Source organism: Gopherus flavomarginatus, chromosome 4, assembly GCF_025201925.1.
Source record: "Gopherus flavomarginatus isolate rGopFla2 chromosome 4, rGopFla2.mat.asm, whole genome shotgun sequence".
Lineage (NCBI taxonomy): Eukaryota > Metazoa > Chordata > Testudines > Testudinidae > Gopherus > Gopherus flavomarginatus.
The window spans coordinates 10591946-10614402 of record NC_066620.1 but is presented as its reverse complement, the minus strand read 5'-3'; the positions used below and the strand labels follow the sequence as shown (position 1 = coordinate 10614402).

At 42.5% G+C, this 22457-nt stretch overlaps 1 protein-coding gene across 5 annotated transcripts in view; it reads left to right on the top strand.

Annotated features, from left to right (window-relative positions):
- PAK5 (p21 (RAC1) activated kinase 5) overlaps positions 1-22457 on the top strand; it is a 182747-nt gene that overhangs the window by 60890 nt on the left and 99400 nt on the right. Inside the window, exon 1 of one of the 5 annotated variants that reach the window (XM_050952085.1) lies at positions 10087-10172. The exons of the other annotated variants lie outside the window; for them this stretch is intronic. Within the exon in view, the coding sequence (XP_050808042.1) occupies positions 10170-10172 (3 nt within the window). The 5' untranslated portion in view covers positions 10087-10169. Of the gene's footprint in view, positions 1-10086; positions 10173-22457 lie in introns of those variants that run through there. 5 annotated transcript variants of the gene reach the window in all.

The following is a 22457-nucleotide window of genomic DNA, read 5'->3' as shown; positions in this document are numbered from 1 at the left end:
CTTCCTCTCCTTCAAACCCCTCTTTCAAATCCCTTAAAACTCTCCTCTGTCCTGATACCTACAAAAAGCATGACAATGGTGAGGCACCTGCTGTGTTGTGACCACTGCTTTTCATACTGACTGGTATTGTTTCATTGTTAATTATTTGCTCTTTGCTGCGGGAGCTGAGTGGCATGCTCAGCTGTCAAAACTTCCTGGAGCTTTGAAAGAGGAGGAGCACATGTTTGTGCGGCAGAAATGCAGAGCAGCTGAGTTCAAAACAGTGAGCAGAGTGGTCATGGCGGACATTGTGGGATACTGGGGGAGGCCAGTTATGGCGATATAATGAACGGCAGTGTCTACATTGATGCTTTGTCACTTTCAGTTTGCCACAGAAAGCCCTAGGCCTCTTGTGAAGGTGGTTTTATTTTGTTGCCGAAACTGAAGAGTTTTGTCACCAAAAGTGGCATTGCAGGGTGTTTCACTGTTTTGTCGCAAAAAAAGCTGCCTTTTGGAGACAGAATTCTGCAGTGTATACAAAGCCTTTTTCTCCTTCTGTCTATTTGTTGTATCTGTTGTGTCTTGCCTTAGACTTAGTCTTTAAACTCTTCAGGGCAGGGACTGTTTTTTGTTCTGTGTTTGTACACAAGACTCCAACCCCCCCATGACTGTGGCAGTACAAATAAATAAAAATAACGACTGCAGGATTGTAAATTAAATCATGCTTATTTTTTAGTCACCAATATGGCAAATATCATTTCACAGTAATTAATTTCAAATTTTATAACATTGAGGCAGGTCAAATTTGACACCTAAATAAACTGATGGTTTTGGTTTCACTAAATGCAATTTAAGATTGCAATGTTTTAATAATGATGGAATTATCAGAATCTCAGAACTGATTCATTAAATTGTCTTTCATCTTTCTGGACATCTTTAATATTTAATATTCTTCTCTATAGCAATTTATATTCATTGGCGTATTTTCCTTTCTTAAGTTTGATCTCAACAGTCTCTGGCTGACCTAATGAGACTGTTTTAAATTATTCACTTTAATATGGAAAAACTACATGCATATAAATATTTGTACCATCAAGAATTCCATCACTGTTATTGTGAGACACTATGAGCCAAATCCTTCCTCAGCCAAAAAAGCTGAACGTTGTGCAATGCAAAGATATGCACATGAATATTTATCAGTGCTACTCTCTATCCTGCTTACTGCTGGCTGGCTCAAGAATGCAGCTGGGCAACAGTAACATGGCTGGCCAACAATGACCCCAGTTTGCTTGTATTTAGAGGCAAGGATAAGATGCAAGGAGGTTCATCCCACCTCCCTCTCTCATTTTATGCATGAAGGAGAGTCCATATACCGGACATGCTCGGGGCTCAATATTTAGCTTGGGAGTGGACACTGAAGACAGAGTAATCAGACGCCTATCATGGGCTAATCATCATTTACCTCAAGCACGGCTCAAAGCTCTCCAGCCTGCCTGCTGAACTGGTGGATGAAATATGAAGGTCTGCTCCTGGGACTTACAGAGTCAGTGAGTTTACAGCCCTCTCTTAGGGGCATGTCTGCACAGCAGCTGGGAGGTGCCATTCCCAGCTTGGGTGGAAGTGCACATACTAGATATACTCAAGCCAGAGCCTACAAATATGCATGTGGCCACAGCAGCATGGGAGGCAGCTCGGGCTAACTGCCCAAGTATGTACCCATGTGTCAGGTGGAATTGTACTTAGGCAGCTAACCAAATCACTGCCCATCCCACCGCAGCATATTTAGCATGCTAGCTTGAGCAGAGCTAGCACATGGATGTCTCTCTCAGCAGGAAATTACAGAACCCAGCTGCTGTGTAGACATATCCTCCGAAAGGGCTCACTAACCACCCACGGGAACAGTCTAGCAGTGGGATACTGCAACTCCTCTCTTTGGGCAGGTATTTTCATGAAAATTAGGTCGTATCTCCTAACTTCTCTGGAGTAGGACCCAGCAACCTAGGCTGGAAGAACTTCACCTATTTGTGGCTATTCTTTGTGTACAATTAGTTCTGTAAAGAGTGTCCAGGCACAGAAGTGCCTAGGTAACAGAAATAATAATGATAAAGGCACAAGCCTGGGGAGCAGAGGGAGGCAGGTTAGGAGTGTGTCTGTGCTGAGCACATTTAGCGCAATGCGGAAACCTCCTGCATTCCTTCTACCATGCTGCACCAGCCTGTGCAGACCTGCTGCAATCAGGACTACCAGGCACGTTTTGATGCTATAGCAATCATCACACCATTTTCATGTGACTAGTTCAGCCACCATTTCCTTGTTAATGAAATCAAAACCATTCTCACCATGGAGGACTCAAGTGGCTGCTTTTCTGCTTTGTTTATACTAACCATTAAAATAATCTGATGATTAATGAGAATCTTCATCCCAATATCATCTTAATGAGAATGTGCAGAAAAACAAAGATCTAGCACCGGTGATTAAACAAACCGGCTTGCTGTACATTTCATGAACTTGAACAATTTAATTTGACTGTCCAGGGATGAAATGTTTACATTTTCCTCTGTAGGATTTTGCAACAGTAACATAGGGCATGGGTTTATCATTATAATTTTCAAATGCAAAATACAGAATAGAGGTACAGATGAGCATTAATTAATGAAAATCCATTATTTTAACCTCAAGCTTTAGGACCTAGTCTCAAACCCGCAGAAGTCAGTAGGAGTCTTTCCATTTACTTCAGTGAGCTTTGAATCATAGTTACCATCATCTGCTGTCTTACAGGAGACGAATTAAAATATCCAGAAAGAAACTGAATACAGCATTTAAAATCAGAACAAATTTCTACTGTACCAATGAATTGAACCTTCTTACTATCTTTCCTAGTATGTGAAGTTTCTTTCGCCTCAAGATATTGAGGGTGCTCTGTCACCAACCAGTCCACCTCACTTCTATAATACCTCTGCAGCAGAGTTAAGGAACCCACCACCTCTTAAAGGTCACCTGTTCTTTTTGCAGCTTACTCTCTGCCACTGTATACTAGCAATAGTTCCCTATCAGTCTAATGCTGCAGCAACTGCACTTTCTGTTAGTTTTCCTTTCTGTTATGTTACTGCCGCAGGCGGACTGGCTCCTGTGATTAAAACAATTCCAGTTCCCCTGTGCCACACTGGTGCTACACCTGGGGCTAGAAAGGCCTGTCAGAGACGTGACTGAGTTAGGCTGGGCCTCAGGAAGAGGGATCACAGAGGAGGGGAGATAAAGCCTGTGGTGGATGCCTAGGACCGTTGTCCTAAATGAGCAATAGACTTTGCTGTGACTGGGAAGGCACAAGAAGCAGCATTACCAAAGGCTCCCATAAAGGGAGACTGTGAAACCCTAGGACCAAAGGTGAGCTGAGGGACTGTGGGTGGCTGGTGGGTTGGTTGTTTTTCATGTTGTCCTATGTTTAGACAATACACCTATTTAAAGGAGACAAGGTGAGGTAGTGTATGCCTGTGAGGCAGGAAATAGTACTGCCTTCACACTTGCCTTCACCTGCTTCTGGAACTAGCACTAGGTGGAGTACTACTAATTAGCCTTAGCGCTACTGGGACTTTTTGCTAGCAGTTTAGTCTTTTTATTCCTCAGAACTTCTGGTTTATACCAGCTAGTCCTGGTGACTGGCTGCTTTCTTATTCATCACATTTTTATTCTTTAGAACACTTTCTTCTGACACCTCAATCTCTTCTGGAACCCCAGGCCGGCTCCAGGCACCAGCTAAAGACGCAGGTGCTTGGGGCGGCCAATACCAAGGGGCGGCCCTCCGGCCACTATTGGGGCGGCACATCCGGGTCTTGGCAGCGGGTCCCTCAGTTCCTCTGGGAGCGAAGGACGTGCCGCTGAATTGCCGCCGAAGAGTGGAGCGGCGCGATCGTGCTACCACGGTTGGGGGGTTTTTTTGTTTGTTTTTTGTTTTTGTTTTTTTGCCGGGTGGCAGAAAATCTCCAGCCGGCCCTGCTGGTACCTCATCTCTATAACCAGACAGGAGTAGATCTGATATTGCTAACATTGTTTATAGTGAAGACATATAGACATTAGATTTTTCAGCACTGTTATTTTCCTTAATTGCTCTGTTTACCTCCTGGCTGTCCCTAGATCAATCTATTTTCTCAGGCTGCTATTTATACTTAATTACTTGTCACTTTGTTTTCATACCTCCAGCTATTTACTCTTCAAATTTGTCCCAGCCCTTCTAACTGCATTCTTACATGTGGCTTGCTGAAACTTATGCTCCAATCTTAGTGAGGCCATTTAAAAAAAAAGTCTAAATTCTAATTAACCATCTGGCTTGGAAAAACCTCTTGAGTTTTGTCATTGAGTCATGTTGGTTTTCTTATTGCCGTCTATCACTCTGCCTCAGTGCGTCACAGCTGAGAAAACCAGATTCAGGGTAAAACCCTGAGAAATGGGGTAGACACACCCCAAACTGGTGGTTATTCTATCATTCGATATACCAAGTCAGTAACAGAAGTGAACTTCTGTCTCACCAAGAAGTCTGAAATGCAGTCCCCTTAGACTTTCCACACTCCAGCCCTTGGCTCACCACCCAGACACTAGAATTTATGATGAGTGGCTATTGAAAACCAATTTAATCAAACAAACGGTTCTTCTGATCTCAAGAGATGTATTGATCTGGCTGTGTGGCTAATAACTCAGACCTTGCCCAATAATCATGCTATTGCCAATCCTTTAGTAACTAAAATCTAAAGGTTTATTCATAAGGAAAAGAAGAGTGTCAAAATGGTTAATAGATCGTATATGTACAGTCATTGCAAAGTTCTCGTCTCAGGTTTGTAACAGTGATGGAATACACTAATGCCTTGCAAAATCTCTGGTAACTTCAAAAAGATTAGAAGGTCCATAGATTAGAACAGAGGTGGCCAACCTGTGGCTCTGGAGCCACATGTGGCTCTTCAAAAGTTAATAGGCGACTCCTTGTACAGGCACCAACTCCGGGGCTGGAACTACAGGCGCCAGATTTCCAATGTGCCGGGAGATGTTATCTGATCAACCCCTGGCTCTGCCACAGACTCTGCCCCCACTGCACCCCTTCCAACCTCTTCCCCTGAGCCTGCAGTGCCCTCGCTCCTGTCCCCCAAGAGCCTCCTGCACCCATGAAACAGCTGATCGGCAGGTGTGGGGAGGAAGGGGGAGGTGCTGATCAGTGGAACTGCCGGTGGATGGGAGGCGCTGGGAGCTGGGTGGGGGAGCTGATGGGAGGCTGCTGACGTATTACTGTGGCTCTTTGGCAATGTACATTGGTGAATTCTGGCTCCTTCTCAGGTTCAGGTTGGCCACCCCTGGATTAGAACGTTCCTTTTTAGTTGCAGAGACTCAGAGCAGGAAGGAGGCAACATGGAGATGATTCACGGGTCCTCTGTATTCTTTGCCAGCTGCTTGAAATTTTACTGTTCCTAAACAAAGCCCACAGCACAGTTCTTTTGGGGAAAATTACTGGCACAAGAGGCAGCCCAAGTGTAGCAGGGTGGTTACCCTGCTTCTGCCCTGAAGGGCTGAAAACAACCCTGGGAGAGGGCTGTGGCAGGGAAAGCAGCTAATAGGCTGATTGGGGAAGCAGCCGCAGCTGGGCCACACCCCAGTCAGACCTCAGCTGGCCCTATATAAGAGTCTGGGAGCCAGGAGCTCAGCAGACTCCCTCTAGCTTCTGAGAGGGAGGGACCTGAGCAGAGCAGGGCTGGAGAAAGGCCAGAGGGACTGGGGAGCCCCAGGCTGGCAACTCCCCAGGCTGCAGGGCCTTGTCCAAGACCTCATAGAGGTACTGGGTTGCAGAGAAAGGCAATAGATCCAAACCCTCCTTGCCAGTGATGACTGGCTTATACTGCAGTCTGTCCCAGGGTGTGAGGGCTAGCTGGTGACTGGCAGTAGCCTGCGACTGAGGTGAGGTGGGAATAGTGGGTGGAGGCTCCCTGTGGAGAGGACACCCTGAGAGAAAGAGGTTACTGCCAAGGGGCAGCACCCCAGATAATGGGGCACTGGGTCTGGGAGGGACATGGGGTGGGGGGCCAAACTCCAGCGGGACACCGACTTGCAGAAGGTGGTCTGTCGGCTGGATGAGCTAATTCCCAGAGCGACCAGTGGGAGGCGCTGTGGTGGTGAGTCTCAACCCTGTCACACAAGGTCACATACCCTTACATGGTTTGGGCCAGTCACATACCCTTACATGGTTTGCTGACTTACAGGGGCAGCCATTACCCATATTCTGGCTGGGAGGTCCACAGGAAGACTTGCTTAGAGAGTGTGTGTGTGTGTGTGTGTGTGTGGTGTCTGTGTGTGTGTGTGGGGGGGGGTTATGGCCAGGGTGGCCGTATGTCCTGTTTTGGCCAGGACAGTCCCTTTTTTAAGCCCTGTTCCAGACATTTTGACTTCTTTGGGCAAAACTGAGCATTTGTCCCATTTGCCCTCACCAGCTGATGATCGTACGACTGGAGAATTGCTAACATAGTTCCTATTTTTAAGAAAGGGGAAAAAAGTGATCCAAGTAATTATAGGCCTGTTAGTTTGACATCTGTAGTATGCAAGGTCTTGGAAAAAAATTTGAAGAGAAAGTAGTTAAGGACATTGAGGTCAATGGTAATTGGGACAAAATACAACATGGTTTTACAAAAGGTAGATTGTGCAAACCAACCTGATCTCCTTCTTTGAGAAGGTAACAGATTTTTTAGACAAAGGAAATGCAGTGCATTTACCTCGATTTCAGTAAGGCATTTGATACGGTTCCACATAGGGAATTATTAGTTAAATTGGAAAAGATGGGGATCAGTATGAAAATTGAAAGGTGGATAAGGAACTGGTTAAAGGGGAGACTACAACATGTCGTACTGAAAGGTGAATTGTCAGGCTGGAAGGAGGTTACTAGTGGAGTTCCTCAGGGGATCAGTTTTGGGACCAGTCTTAGTTAATCTTTTTATTACTGACCTTGGCATAAAAATTGGGAATGTGCTAATAAAGTTTGTGGATGACACAAAGCTGGGAAGTATTGCTAACACAGAAGAGGACCGGGGAGGGATAGCCCAATTGTTTCAGCCTTGGCCTGCTAAACCCAGAGTTGTGAGCTCAGTTCTTGAGGGAGTCATTTAGGGATTTGGGGATTGGTCCTGCTTTGAGCAGGGGGTTGGACTAGATGATCTCTTGAGGTCCCTTCCAACCCTAATGTTCTATGAAATGCCCAGTTTTGCCCAAAAAAATTGGGTGCGCCCCCTGGAGGGCGTAGAAGAATGTTCAGCAGCTGCACAGGCAGTCAGCCCCAGGAGGGAACAGCGATGCCAGGTGGCTCAGCCAGCCCTGTGTGGTGTCCCCTATCTATGGCCCCTTGTGAGACTTAATTGTCTTTAATGAGCCATCAACACAAAGCTACCCGATTTCATTGTAGATTTTAATTGGTGGTTGTTACCCCAGGAACAAACACAATGGCGACACAGGTATATAGCTAATATTCATAATTTCAGATACACATGTGATACATGCATATAAACAGGATAATCTTACTTAGCAAATCATAACTTTTCCATTGACACCTTACATGATCTACTTTTATACACGTTTTGTTGCAATTGTCTAACGAGTGGTATCATTGATATAAAGGTCATATTTCAATCATACAGATTTTGTTTCCCCCTTTTGTTCAGTGGTATGGCTGCTGTCTGTGACTGTTCCCTTAAATAGTATCCATGCCAAGTCTAACAATTTTAATGTCTTTATTATTGACTTTAGCTCCTCTTTATCTAGATTCTTCCTTTCTTAAATTCTTCTCTCTAAAAATTAGTGATCATGGTAGGTTTTTAAACCTTTCATTTCCCCTAGGGTGTTGAACTTTAATTATGTTAAGTAATCTGTGCAGTTGAACTTTATTATATAACATTAATTATAACTTCTTTAAAATAGAATATTAGGTTTTCATTTCCCACTATTAGGTATAACCTACACTAGGTATCAAGAATCAGAGGGGTAGCCGTGTTGTCTGGATCTGTAAAAAGCGACAGAGAGTCCTGTGGCACCTTATGCTTCAATACATCTGTTAGTCTATAAGCTAGGTAGATCTGCCAATCCTTTCAAAAGCTAGAAAGATAATTGGTGTTTCATTAAAGTAAATATTATTAGGGTTTGATCCAGATCTTACTGATCAATAGCAAAAATCCCATTAACGTTCGGCATGAGAAAAATGGAGCTGTTAAGCCAAAGTTTTCAAAAGTAGCCTCTCGTTTTGCCTGCCTCACTTCTAGGGTACAAAATGTAAGATACAGGCCTGGTGCTCATCAATGCTGCGCTGCTACACTTCCTGCTTGTCTAGTCTGGGAGCTGGAAGTGTTCGTCGCATCTGAAAATCAAGCCAGGGGTATTAAAAGTTGAGCACTGGCACCCAACATTACTAGTAACCCTTCAGTTGATTTTGTGAGATCTGGTAAATATTCGTGTTTTGTGGGGTCAGACTTGTGGAGAGGATTTTTTTTTAAGCTCTAGAATTAAGTCAGATACAGCTTTAGTGAGGCAATAGTTTTATTTAGAGTAAATCTGTTTTCTGCTTGTCTGTGCTGATTGCCACCCAGCTATGTCATTTGTCATGGCTGAGAGATTCTGTGAAGAAGCCAGAAGGAGTGCCGCAGAGTTTCTTTTTATAGACTGCCTTTGAAATCAAGCCTTCATCTCCTCTTTCTCCTTCTAATGTTAGATAAGTGTTAGAATAAATACACAGCCTGCTATGGCTCTTAAGGACCTTGGCAATGTTTTGCCGTATTAATGTTGGAAAATAGTCTGTAAACAGTTTTAAGTGTTCCCAGCAAAGTGATCTCTGTATATAGTTAATATTGTTAGCAGTTGCACTGTCAGGCAGCCAGACAAAACTTGGACAAAATATTATGTGCTCTCAGCAGGGAAATAACCTGCTTCTTTTTGTCCACTGAGCCTCGCTCCTCTGTTCTGATTGAATTATGATGCTATAAATGAAGGGTTACTGCCTCATGCCGGAGCTGTGAAATTCTTATAAATTTCAGAGGAGACTGGGGAAGGGGAAGAGTGTTAAGCTAACTAGTGCTAACTCTTTCTCCCTGGACCCCTATGAGTCATCATAGTGTAAATGGTAGTCAAGTCCTACTTCTAGAGAGAAGGTGTGTGAGGTAATATCTTTTATTGGACCAATTTCTATTGGTGAGTGACAGGCGCTCTCCAGTGGCATTATTGATGTATGCACAGGGCTCTGAGGATGTGACCCGAAGAAAAGTTCTGTGTAGCTCAGAAACTTGTCTCTCTCACCAACAGAAGCTGGAGAACACTTCAACCTCCCTGGCCACGCAATAGCAGATCTTAAGGTGGCCATACTGCAGCATAAAAACTTCAGGACCAGACTTCAAAGAGAAACTGCTGAGCTTCAGTTCATCTGCAGATTTGACACCATCAGCTCAGGATTAAACAAAGACTGTGAATGGCTTGCTAACTACAAAACCAGTTTCTCCTCTCTTGGTTTTCACACCTCAGCTGCTAGAAAAGGGCCTCATCCTCCCTGATTGAACTAACCTCGTTATCTCTAGCCTGCTTCTTGCTTGCTTATATATACGTGCCCCTAGAAATTTCCACTACATGCATCCGATGAAGTGGGTATTCACCCATGAAAGCTCATGCTCCAAAATATCTGTTAGTCTATAAGGTGCCACAAGACTCTTTGCTGCTTTCACTAACAGAAGTTGGTTCAATAAAAGATATTACCTCACACTCCCACCTCTCTTCTCTCTAATATCCTGGAACCAACATGGCTACAACAACACTGCATAAATCCTACTTCTGTAAGCCAGCTGATTACAATAAGAGTTCAACCATCTATTGCAGGTCACTGCTGAGTGCTAAGTCGAAAAGACAGTTGCTTATTTTGTCCACTCCATAGTTGCTGGAGTGTGCAGTTTTTGTATGAATGTTCATTGGGAGTTACCAGACTCTGCATGAGCACACCCAGCAGTGAAAATAAAAAGAGGTTTTATGTGTCAGATTAATGTTGGTTTCTGAGCACAAAGCAATACTTGCAGAGGACCTCGCTGGCTTTACTAAATTGAAACAAGATGAATTCATCTTCATTATTTAAAACACTGTGAAAACTTGCTTATACTGTCCTGAAACTAGGTTTTTAACTTTAACTGTTCATCACATTCATGGTAAGTGCCAAAACCTGAAAATATTATACTGCTAATTTTAAATAAAGCATGGGGTGCATGATATTTAACTGATCAATTCGAGGGAGGGGGGAAAGGAATATTTCTATGCAAATTACCTCAAATTTCCTAAACCTGTCTTAAGGAAGGTCTAAATTGCAAATTGAACAGCATGAGCCTTCTAAAGCAGTAGTTGAAAACTGCAGTCCTTTATTTCAGGGGGAGACTTCAGTGTTGATTTAAGAATGTTTCATTTATTAGAAAACCTAATCCAACTCCTGGATTATTTTTTAAAATAATTAAACTGGTATGATAGCTCAAAATGAGATCTTCTCTGCCATAAACTGCAAGAGTGCAGACGAAAACGACAGCACAGTTCCTAATGTGAAATCTAGCAAGAAGTTTGTGTACTGAGTGTTTATGGTGTGGTAAAATGCTATATGGAGAATTTAGTTTAATCTTTTAAGCTTTAAATGATTATGCAAACGTTGAACTAAGACTGGAATGCTGCTTCCTGTACCCTTTCTCCTCCCTGTTCTGCAACTACATGTGAAAGAGAAAAGGACTAACCATAAACATTTGGCTGGCCTGATGCTAGGAAATCAGGTTTATTGGATTTTTAACAAAGGGACACAATATTATAAGCTCTGTATCAGAGGGGTAGCCGTGTTAGTCTGGATCTGTAAAAGCAGCAAAGAATCCTATGGCACCTTATAGACTAACAGACGTTTTGGAGCATGAGCTTTCGTGGGTGAATCTGTATCTGACGAAGTGGGTATTCACCCACGAAAGCTCATGCTCTAAAACGTCTGTTAGTCTATAAGGTGCCACAGGATTCTTTGCTGCTTATAAGCCCTGTAGTTTGGCTGACTCTTCTTAGTTGACTCAGATGTTCTGTTGTATAGTTTGTGTACTTGGCACTCTGTCAGTCACTATGGACCTGTAATGCCATTTCTGTCAGTGTATTGTTATATGGTAAAACTCTCTAATTTTATAAGTCCTATAAAATCTATGCAAATAGGCAAGATACAGTATGAACAAGAGTCTTCAGCTGCAGTAGTAAAATATTCCTGTTCAGAACGACTGCTGTCTCTTCCTTAGGTAAAGACCTGGGTTGTGTATTGGCACCACTGTGCATGCGAGTTACATTGCAACCACCCAACTGTGTGTCCTTGGGCTGCACTGGATCTGCCTTTAGCTTAAGTGGTAGCAACCTTTGATTTTGGAGCACAAAGATCTGAGAACTCTCCTGGCCGCTGTTATGAAATTGAGTGGTCCTGGCATGCAGCATAGTGACTACGATGAACTCCTAGTTGGTCATGAATTAGACACAATTATCCTAATATATTCACAAGCAATAGTTTATTACTGAACTGGAATAAAACAGTTCCTTTTAACAGCTGCTTTTTAAAAAAACCAATGAGGGACTTGCTTGTATCTAGGGCTCTTTCTTCGTTTTATCTCTGGATCACTTATACATATAGCATGGTGGTGGAATTTTGCTCAGATGAGTATTGAATTACACAATTTAAGATGTGCAGTGACTAGTTCTAATGCCTTAGAAATAGTCTATGAACTCTTCTCATGTATATCAGCAAGTGCTGCCATTTCCAAGAGGGAAACTGAGTGTCTTGTGCCTCAGTCTGAGCAACACTCCCATAATACATGGGTGTGGGGAGGGGGGTGCGAATCCATGTATCTTGACTTCATAAGCAAAGCACAGTGGATATGTTCAAAAAGCTCAGTTTAGCTAATTTTTGACCAAAAGTTTTTTCCTTTAAAAAATGCAGCTCCATGAAAACTGAAATGTTTTATAAACAGTTTAGTTTCAATGAAATCTTGAGGGGGATATGAAGACAAAATGCCTTTTCATTGAGAATGTTTTAGTAACGTCTAAATCTCAACTCAGCTGCTTGAGTCAAAAATAAATTTCAGAAATCAAGCTGGATTTTTCAACCAGCTCTATCCAGTATATGGAGCCAAAACCTGTAGGAATTATGTTGTGGAAGCTGCGTAGCTGTACATATGTGTTTGCTTGTTACAATGGTCAGCAGGCTACATGTAAATTTACAGTAAGAATTCTGAGACTTGTCTGAGGTGTCGGCACAGATGATCCCAGCATGCCCCAAACATTCTGCCATTGTTGTACTCTGATCATCAAGACGTGAATGCTCCTAAGTGGAAAATACTTCAGTTTTATCTAGGATTCATTGGCTTTATAGGAAATATGAAGTACTTGCAGATTTCCCAAACTCGTCCCATTGCACCAGTTTCATTCCAATTTATTCTCTTTCATTGCTCTGAAGCTGTTTAGCTTTGCATCACAACTCAAAAATGTTACTCTCTGGCACCCTGCCATGTCACACTAGTGCTGGAGATTGTCAAGTATATTGAAGCATCAGAACTAACTGTCCTTTACACCAGGAGTCAGCAATCTCTGGCACGCGGCTTGCCAGGGTAAGCACCCTGGCAGGCCGGGCCAGTTTGTTTACCTGCTGCATTCGCAGGTTCGGCCGATCGTGGCTCCCACTGGCAGCAGTTTGACATTCCAGGCCAATGGGGGCTGCAGGAAGTGGCAGTCAGCCCGTTCCACTTTTCCACAGCGCCCATTGGCCTGGAGCGGCAAACCGTGGCCGGTGGGAGCTGCAATCGGCCAAACCTGCGAATGCGGCAGGTAAACAAACTGGCCCGCCCTGCCAGGGTGCTTACCCTGGCTAGTCGCGTACCAGAGATTGTCGACCCCTGCTTTACACTCTAGTCTCATGAGCCTTTGGGCCATGGCTGGTGACAAAGGAAATCTCAGTATCTGAATGTTTTTAATACAAGTTCTTATTTACTAGAGTAGATGGCTTAGAAAATACAGGCATGATCCTGCAAACTAACATGGCTTCTTTGAAGGAAAGGCCTCTCTAATCTTTGAGAATTCTTTGAGTGCATAACCAAATCCTGGATAAAAAGAACCTGGCTGAAATAAGATGTAGTTCTAGGTCCCCAGAATCACTGAAGGTCAAGCTCCAGATTACTTACAGGAAGTACCCAAAAACTTTGAGGTACCCAAAATTAGAGGCCCTCTTGAAAATATTGGCCTTGAACATGCAGAAATGTGGACATAGTCCTTCACAAGAGGCTACTAAGGAAGTAAGTCCCAGTGAGAGGTGAAGACATGGATCAAAAATTGGCTGAGACAGGAGTGAATGATCAATTGTCGTCATGACACCTGGCACCCTGCTGTTAACTTTGTGGCTAAAGGTTCCCTATTACGTCTGTTAAATATTTATGGATGAACTGGAAAAGGGGGTGGACAGTAGGGTTGCAAGCATAGTGATGTTGGAAGTAGCTTGGTCAGCTTCTTGCAGACATGAAGTAGTAAGGAACGCACACATTTTGAGATTTGTGACTCTGGATGAACCAAATTCTTTAAGAGTACTGCCATTGGAAACCTAATGCAAACAAATTCAGAATTCATTTTCCATATGTTCTTCAATATTGCTTAATATTCACTGCTTCATCAGACACTCTTGCTAGTAAATTCACTTCTGAAAATATTCATAGAAAGTAAACACAAAAGTGTAAACAGGTCACTTTATGTGCGTAAATATTGGTGGACAATGTTTTGAATTTTTTGCCCAGTTTTAATACATAAATAATTACCATATGTGGTTACTCTTGAAGAGCATGAAATGTACTAATATTTGAAATCTTCTTACAGCCATCCTGTAGTCCTAGTACATGAAAGATGAAGTACATTCTACTCACAGCAAAGACCTGCTACAAAATCTCATTCAGGTAGTGATGAAGGTAGAAGAAATGGAGCAGTATGGATGAATTTTTATACCCAGATGAGGGGGCAGATTAATAATGGGAAGCAAATGTCGAATATTTCAAGTGGCGGTGAAGAGATTTATGCTTAGAGGGACTTGCCCATATTGCCTTTTTCTTACCCGGGCATTAAATCATCTGACACAATCTGTAACTCTTTAGTTTACCTCACAGGTGAATATAGTGAACTGCCACTTCACATTTCAGGTAATCATGGTGAATTTGTATTAGCATGTTAAGGAGCTGCATAGTATGAATTCTAAATGATGCATGAATACATGAAAATGTTTCTAAAGCAATACATCACCTCTAGAAAAAATGAGTGCTATGGAAATGCACATCTGAACATATTTTCTACTGTGATAAACTCAGCCAGAGCATATGAATTCTGATTTAAACTAACTTTATTTTGCATGCTTTAAAGCAGTTCTACCAATTGTAATTTGCAAATATTTAAAATACACAGAATCCAGGAGAAAGAACAAGAAAAAGATAACTAATTGTCCAGGTAAATAGAATCTGAAACAAGCCACTGTTTATCTCCAATAAGGAAATCAGGCTTTGATCCTGCCAACACTTAACTTTAAGTGTGTCACTACCTCATTAACTTCTTCAAGCACATGCATAACTGTTTGTTTGCAGGATCAGGGCTTAGTTCATCTCCACCCCTGGCTGCCCCTCATTGCTCTATTGTCTGCCCTGTTATGATAAGTTTGAGCACCCCACTTGCAACTGCAGTAGTACCACACAATGGGTGGGAGGAGGGAAAGCAGCTCAACTAGCCAGATCCCAGCCCACTGACAGCCTAATAAGAGCTGAAAGTCCACACTCAAACTAATCAGAAGTCACTCCAGATCAGAGGACTAGTTTATTCAGCTGTCTGTATGAACCGCTGTTTAATAAACTTGCTCTTGTGTGCTGCCCTGATGGTTCAGAGCTTGGGTTAACCCAAGAACTGTACTCTGCATGGATATTACAAAGAACCGTCTTCAGCAATTCTATCCCTGCCGCAGAGTACTCTTCTCAGAGCTGCTACTGTGAAGTGATCTGTGCATCAAACTAGTCCTAGCTGAGCTTAAAATTGGACTCCTATAGCAGACGGACACTGATCTGGAAAAAAGGGGTAAACAATGAGGTGGCAAAATTTGCAGATACAAAATTACTCAGATAGTTGAGTCCAATCCAGACTGAAGAGTTACAAATGGATCTCACAAAACTGGTGACTGGGCACAAAATGACAGATGAAATTTCATGTTGATAAATGCAAAGTAATGCACATTGGAAAACACAATTCCAACTATACATATAAAATGAGGAGGTCTAAATTAGCTGTTACCACTCAAGAAAGATCTTAAAATCATTGTGGATAGCTCTGTGGAAACATCCACTCAATGTGCAGCAGCAGTCAAAAAAGCTACAAATGTTGGGAATCATTAAGAAAAGGATAGAGAAGACAGAAAATATAATAATACCTCTATATAAATCTATGGTACACCTGTATCTTGAATATTGCTTGCAGATTTGGTCACCCCATCCCCAAAAAGATATATTGGAAAAGGTTCAGAAAAGGGTAACAAATGATTAGGGGTATGAAACAGCTTCCATATGAAGAGAGATTAATGAGATTAGGACTTTTCAGCTTGGAAAAGAGACAATTAAGCGGGTGTATGATAGAGGTCTCCATCTCATAACACAAGAACTAGGGGTCACCGGATGAAATTAATAGGCAGCAGGGCTAGCAGTTAAGAAATACATATTTCAGTTCGCAAACTAAACATACTTGATCTGGAACTTGTTGAGACACAATAATACTGCCTCTCTCATGGTCTCCCTTTTGGGAGTAGATCTTCACTTTCAAGAAAGACACTCAGGCCTGGTCCACACTGCACAGTTAAATCGATTTAACGCTGTACCCGTCCACACTACAATGCACTTTAAATCGATTTTAAGGGCTCTTAAAATCGATTTCTGTACTCCTCCCCAACGAGAGGAGTAACGCTAAAATTGATATTACTATATCGATTTAGGGTTAGTGTGGACGCAAATCGACATTATTGGCCTCATTCTTTTACAGTAGCTACCCACAGTGCACCGCTCCAGAAATCGACGCTAGCCTAGGACCATGGACGCACACCGCTGAATTAATGTGCCCTAGTGTAGACGCATAAAATTGACTTTATAATATCGGTATTATAAAACCGGTTTTAGTTAATTCGAAATTATGCTGTAGTGTAGACGTACCCTCACTACAGGCAAATGAAACATCTCTACTGAAAGCAACCAGCTATGTGTTGACACCAATGAATCCACACAGTGAACACCATCCAGTAAGTGCTTTGTTTCTGAAGCCAGTTGCAGAGTTAGCTTTTGTGAACAGCAAAGCCATATGTGGGTTTCTCCATGTGGGCCAGGTAGATCCTTGTGTGGCAGAGGGCTGATGGACTATACATACTTAAAGAGGCTGAGGCCATGCTTCAGGGGGAGAAGTAAAGAGAGAGGACTAAATGCAAAGGAGCATAAGTGACTGATGTTTTGTGACCTAGAGGAGGAACTACTTGTACTTATTGTGTGTCCAGTAAACCAGACTCCAAGCAGGGGTGTTACTCGAACCATGTTGAATGTGAAAGCACACCTACAGGAAGCTAAGACAGGGAAGCTGAGCGAGTAGATACATGACCTGACAGGGTAAAGTAATCTTGTTCCCCATGCTGCAGTCTAAGCAAAATGCTGCTGCTACTTTTCTCTTCTTTGCATGTCTGTTTGATCACATCACTCCCCTTCATGAATCCCGTCATTGGCTTCTCATCTGATATTGTATCAATTTTGGCTTCTAACCACCACCTTCAAAACGTTACATAATGTCCCTCCTTGCGTATTCTCCCTTGCCAAGCTTTGTGCTGCCTTTGTCCCCTCTGCTTCACCAATCCACCTCTTTGTCAGACAGTTGCCTCTGTACCTTCTTCCACCCAACCCATCAGAGCTAGTGACTCCTGAGCTCATCCTTAGTCTTAAGGATATGAAATGTGGTCAGGGGAGAGAACCTAACATCTGCTGTGCTGCTTGTGGTGAATCATGTTGGTATATACAAATCTATTGTTTTTCCCCATTCCTGGACATCTGTCTCTAGCTTATGAGGTGCTTTTGAGCAGAGACTATCCAGGCCTAGCACATAGTGGGCATTACTGCCAATAAATATTTATCCATGTTCACTCTCCTTTCACCATTCTAGTTGCACAGCATCTACACCATGTCCATTTCTCACCTGTTGTTGTATTCTCTGAAACATTTCCTGAGCACAACCTAGCAAACCCTTCCCCTTGGATTAGGGGGATAAAAGCTTGGTGTCAGTTTAGTAACCCAACAGATTTATGGGTATGATGCTAAATGATACCACTTCCAATTTTTCTGACTCACGAGGCTAGTGAGAGTAGCCATCATATACTGAAAACTTTACCTTGAGGATCACTTAGCAGACCACTGTGTAGATACTAAACACAGGGCTAACAGGAAAAGCATTAGTGGAAAGCAGATGGAGAGCACGGTATGTGGTTGGCATGGCCATTGTATTGTGATTGTAAACCAGGAGGTGAGTTACGGTGGAACAAAAGAACAAACATTTAAAACAATTATTTAGAAAGGCAGAAGGAATAAATGTACTGAACTGAATGACTGGTAGTGACTAAGAACGCTAAAGGGCAATGTACTCAAATCACAGCTATACCATTAAACAACGAGGGCATGCAGACAAAAGGGAGTGACAAGATGATTTGAGAAATGAAAGTCATCTGATTTGAGGAAAATAAATGAACATGGTTCCTCTATGACCATCTGCTTATGCTGTGATTGAAGAGTCCAGAGAGCCAGAACAAGCCTGGTTATATGTTCTGAACTTGTGCCAAAAATTTGAGTATGGTTACCTTAATCTGTACAGAACATTGCATTAAAATAATTCAGTAACTTTATGAATCCCATACATTGAATCATCTCAGTAAACTCCATTCCAATTGCATTCTCATGTACATCTTTCTGAGCTGAGAGCAGCTGTCTCTTTGTTGCTTGCAATTAGAAGCATTTGCTATACTTAACCAATTTTTTAATTTAAAATTTTGAGTCTGTAACACATTTTAGTTCACCAAAGAACATTATGTGAGTTTTCAAATGAAAACCCCCATTGTGTCTCTAGTCTTTCATAGTGTGAAATGTGTGTACAGATACAATGAAAGGAGAGGTGTTTTGTTTAATATATATAGATATAGATATAGATACAATGAAAGGAGGGGTGTTTTGTTTAAAATATATATATATATTTTATAAATTTTGTTTATATATATATATATTTATATATATATATATATATATTTTAAACAAAACACCCCTCCTTTCATTGTATCTATATCTATTTCTATATCTATATCTATATCTATATAAATAATATACTATGACAGAGTCAGGCCAGATGGCTACAGGAGAGTAGTGGAAGGTAAATACATTAGCCCCAGATTAAGCAGGTCCCTTTTCCCTGGGTAAGATAACAGGGACTATTCCAGAACAATCAGAAACCTGCTAGAACCAGTTAAGGCAATCAGGCTAATTAGGACACCGGGAGCCAATTAGGAAGCTACTAGAACCAATTAAGGCAGGCAGGCTAATCAGGGTACCTGGTTAAAAAGAAAGACCTCCCTTCAGTTAGGGTGAGGCATGTAAAGAGCTGGGAGTGTGAGGATGGGCTGCTGGAGGACTGAGGAATACAAATGCCATCAGGAAGAAGGTCCCGCAGTGAGGACAAAGAAGGTGCTGGGGCGAGGTCCTGGGGAAGTGGCCCAGGGAGTTGTAGTTGTCACACAGCTATTGCAGGAGACATCGTAGACGGCTGCGATCCACAGGGCCCTGGGCTGGAACCTGGAGTAGAGAGCAAGCCTGGATTACTCCTATTCCCCAGCTCCCTATTTGACACATGAGGAGTTGACCTGGACTGAGTCATGTCAGAGGGGAAGGTCTCTGGCCTGTCCTGGACCCACTAGGTGGGACAACAGAGACTGCAGGGATTGTTCTCCTCCTTTTCCCCCATGCTGGCCAGTGATAAGGTTAGCTGAGTGAATGGCAGGTTTGAGCCAGTGGCTGCTGTGAACTTCTGAGGTGAGCAAATCCACCAATAAGCGCAGGACCTATCAAGGCAGAGGAGGAACTTTTTTACTATATCTATATAAATAAACACATTCAATGTATCAGTCGCTTGCAGTGGTGTAAAACAGTTTTTTTTTCCTCAGATGAGATGTCTGTTCACTTATCTGCTTGTAAATTGAGCCTTGTAAGCCAACACAATGGATGCTCATTTACATACAAAGTCAACAAAGATGTAAACTCAACTGGGAAGCAGCACACAGGGGAAAAAAACAAGCCCTGCGTGGTTATCCTGGCTGTGTACAAAGGCAATGAACTTTAGGGGTATAATATATATAAAGCAAAGAAAACACCTCATAATCCTGCAGCTAAGAAGCAAATGGATCTTTGTTAATGATAACTGGATCTCAGCCAACCTTGGTTGAAAACTCTGAGGAAAGCTTTGGATGAGAGAACCTTTTGGCTAAAGATCACTTTCTAGAAAGTGTTTTGATTGTTTTATAGGTACCCATCTGTTTCCAATATCCTTCCTCACTATCTCATGAATCTCGAGTCTTTGATAACAGTCTTACTCTTGTGTTCACTATAAATATATCTCAGTGCTGTGATGTAAAGCAAAATGCTGGTCCTGAGCTGAATCTTATAAGCTGATGGGTACACTACTCCTTTCGGGAGAACACAACGGATGTTTGAGTAGCTAGTGTCAGGGGCAGGAGCTCACAGGGGAATGCTTCACAAGGACTTGGACTGGAGCGCACCTATTGTTTAACTGCACAGCAAAGTAAGGCCTCCAGAGGCAAGAGCTTGAGTGGCTGATGGGCTGGCAGTGTCAGGGAACTGACAGCTAGCTAAGCACAGATAAGACTTTTCACTGGAAAGGCCGGAGAGAACCAAAGTGATTCTCAGTCCTGGGTACCCTGAGAACCATCCTATTAACTTTAGGGAGTCCAAGGTTTTGTTAATCTTTCCTGGAAAACTGTGGATGGAGATTAAAAGCACTTGCAACCTATTCAGTTGTAGGAATAGTATAATGAGACACCACCTACCTACAACCATTGGTTAAGCTAGTTTGAGAGAAACTTTTTTGAAAGCTGAGCATGCAGAGAAATGAAAATCAATTGCACTTCCCTTGAAACCCTGTCATCTGTCAGAAAAGGCTATATACCTTTCACACTCCCCAACAAGCCATCCTCCAGGCATTCACACTCGCTTGCTCTGGGAAATGCTGGTATAGCTCATCATAATATGAAACTTCTTTTCCTCTCATTTCATCACCCAGCAAAGCATGTAGCTAAAAGCACTGACTTAAAGTATCACTGGCATCTGAGAAATCCAATGAATTGAAGGGGAAGTTGAAACCTCAGAGCTAACATTTCAAGCTCTTGGCATTTCCATCTCTCAGCAGACTCTGAAGGATTGTCTGCAGCAGTGACACTGCCTTCAGATTTTATCTGTGACCATAACAGCTTGAGACTCTCCTTAATAAAAGCTTAGACTTTGGAGAACAATTGAGACTTGTCTGTGCTACCCACTATGTTAATCCTTCAGGCCTGTTCCCCAAGGAGGGCCACCCCACATTCTGGGAAATATTGGGTTAAATATCTGATGGCAAAAAAAAGAACAAAAAATGAGATGATAAACACAATGGCTTGTGATCCCACATGGAATATCTTAATTCATGAAAGATGCAATTCACTCGCTCACATCAAGCCTGAGTAATTGGGCTCTATAGAGCTAAAGTGAGGGGTGGGGAATAAGATGGCAAAATCCATCCAGCAACTCCGGGCAAGAAGTGAGCCTGCAACCCATCTCCCCATCTTTATAGCTGCTGCCCTAATGATTGGGCTATGCTAGTGCAACTCCTTCCCACCTATTGCATGATGTTGAGGCTATCCCTGTATGCCCTACTACCTCAGCCATGCCGGGGCCCATCATACACATCACTATACACATGTATAGCAAATGGCGGACCTTGCTCCCAAGGAGCTCAGGTGAGATCATCCAGAGAAAAAGGGAGAAGAGAAAGTGCTCAAAGGGAGAAGGAGACACTGAAAATGAACAGAGGTCTGAGAACTAGGAGAGGGTGGTACCTTGAAAGACAAGGGGAGGACTGGATGTCGGAGGGAAAAAGCGGTGGCCAGGATGAGGCAGATGAAGTATGGTCCAGAGATGTAGCCAGGAAGAGTTTCTTTCTACTGTTAAGAGTCGCTTCAGAGGAGTGATGGGAGCACAAGCCAGATGAGGGGATCTGCGATGGAGATAAGAGGAACTTAGTGCTCAGTGGCCCATTCAGTGAGGTAAGAGGTGAAAGGAGATGGGGCAATAATTGGAGGGACTGGTGGTTCTGGCATCTGAGGATGCAGGGGCCTATGGTCAAGGGGTGAAGTGGAATGATTAGAAGTAGAGACTAGGTGAGAGTTCGGTGCCTGCAAGACTAGGGAGGTGGAAAAAGTAACAGGTAGTAGTAAGGGAAGTGGGAGATTTGTGATGTCATCTTGCTTAGGGTTTTCACTGACTTCAAGCTAAAGAGAAGGGCAGGGGCTGAAGTAGTTCTTAAGAGGAGATCTAAGGTGGCAAACTGGTGGTAGAAGCCATGAAACTCAATCACCTTGGATAAATAGAGAGACTTGGGCTGGAAGATGGTAGAATGTGCAGAGTGGAACATCCACATGGCTTCTTGACTCTCTCTTGCACCTGTGAAATAAACACAAAGAAAGCAGATACTATATGTTCCCTTAAAAACTGAAGAGTTTAAGTTTGACTCCAACAGGGTGTCAAAGATCATTGTTTGTTTGGGATTTTTTTCCTGTGATCCAATTTCTTTGTTCTGATTACCAAGTGTGCAGAGCATTTGCCTCAGCTTTCCATTGGCATCTATTAAATTACTATCCTCAAGCTAAAGAGAAAATATCTTGTTTCCTGTAGCAGTTGAGTAGACCATTTCAAATACCGGAGTTCTGATTATTTGTATGTAATGTAACTTTGTCTCTTTGAATGAGAAAATAGCTGCTAACTGATTGCAACAAACTATTCATATGTCATACTGAATACTTCATCTCTGAATGTACCATTATTTAACACTAAACAATTCATATGTTCATAATTAAGGAAGACTTTATTTACAGACACTTGCTCTTCGGGCTTCCAAGTCAGAAATGTCAGTCTTAATGCTTTTTTTTTAAAACTGAATTTTTACTGAGCAGTTTACAACAAATAGCATCAAATCCGCGTTTGTTGGGGTTTACAATATGTTGAGTAAGGGAAGCATATTAAAATTGATGAGCCTTGATTTTCCTTTTCAAGAGTGGAGGTACTGGCAGCAAACAGAGGAAGCTGAGAGCAATCATG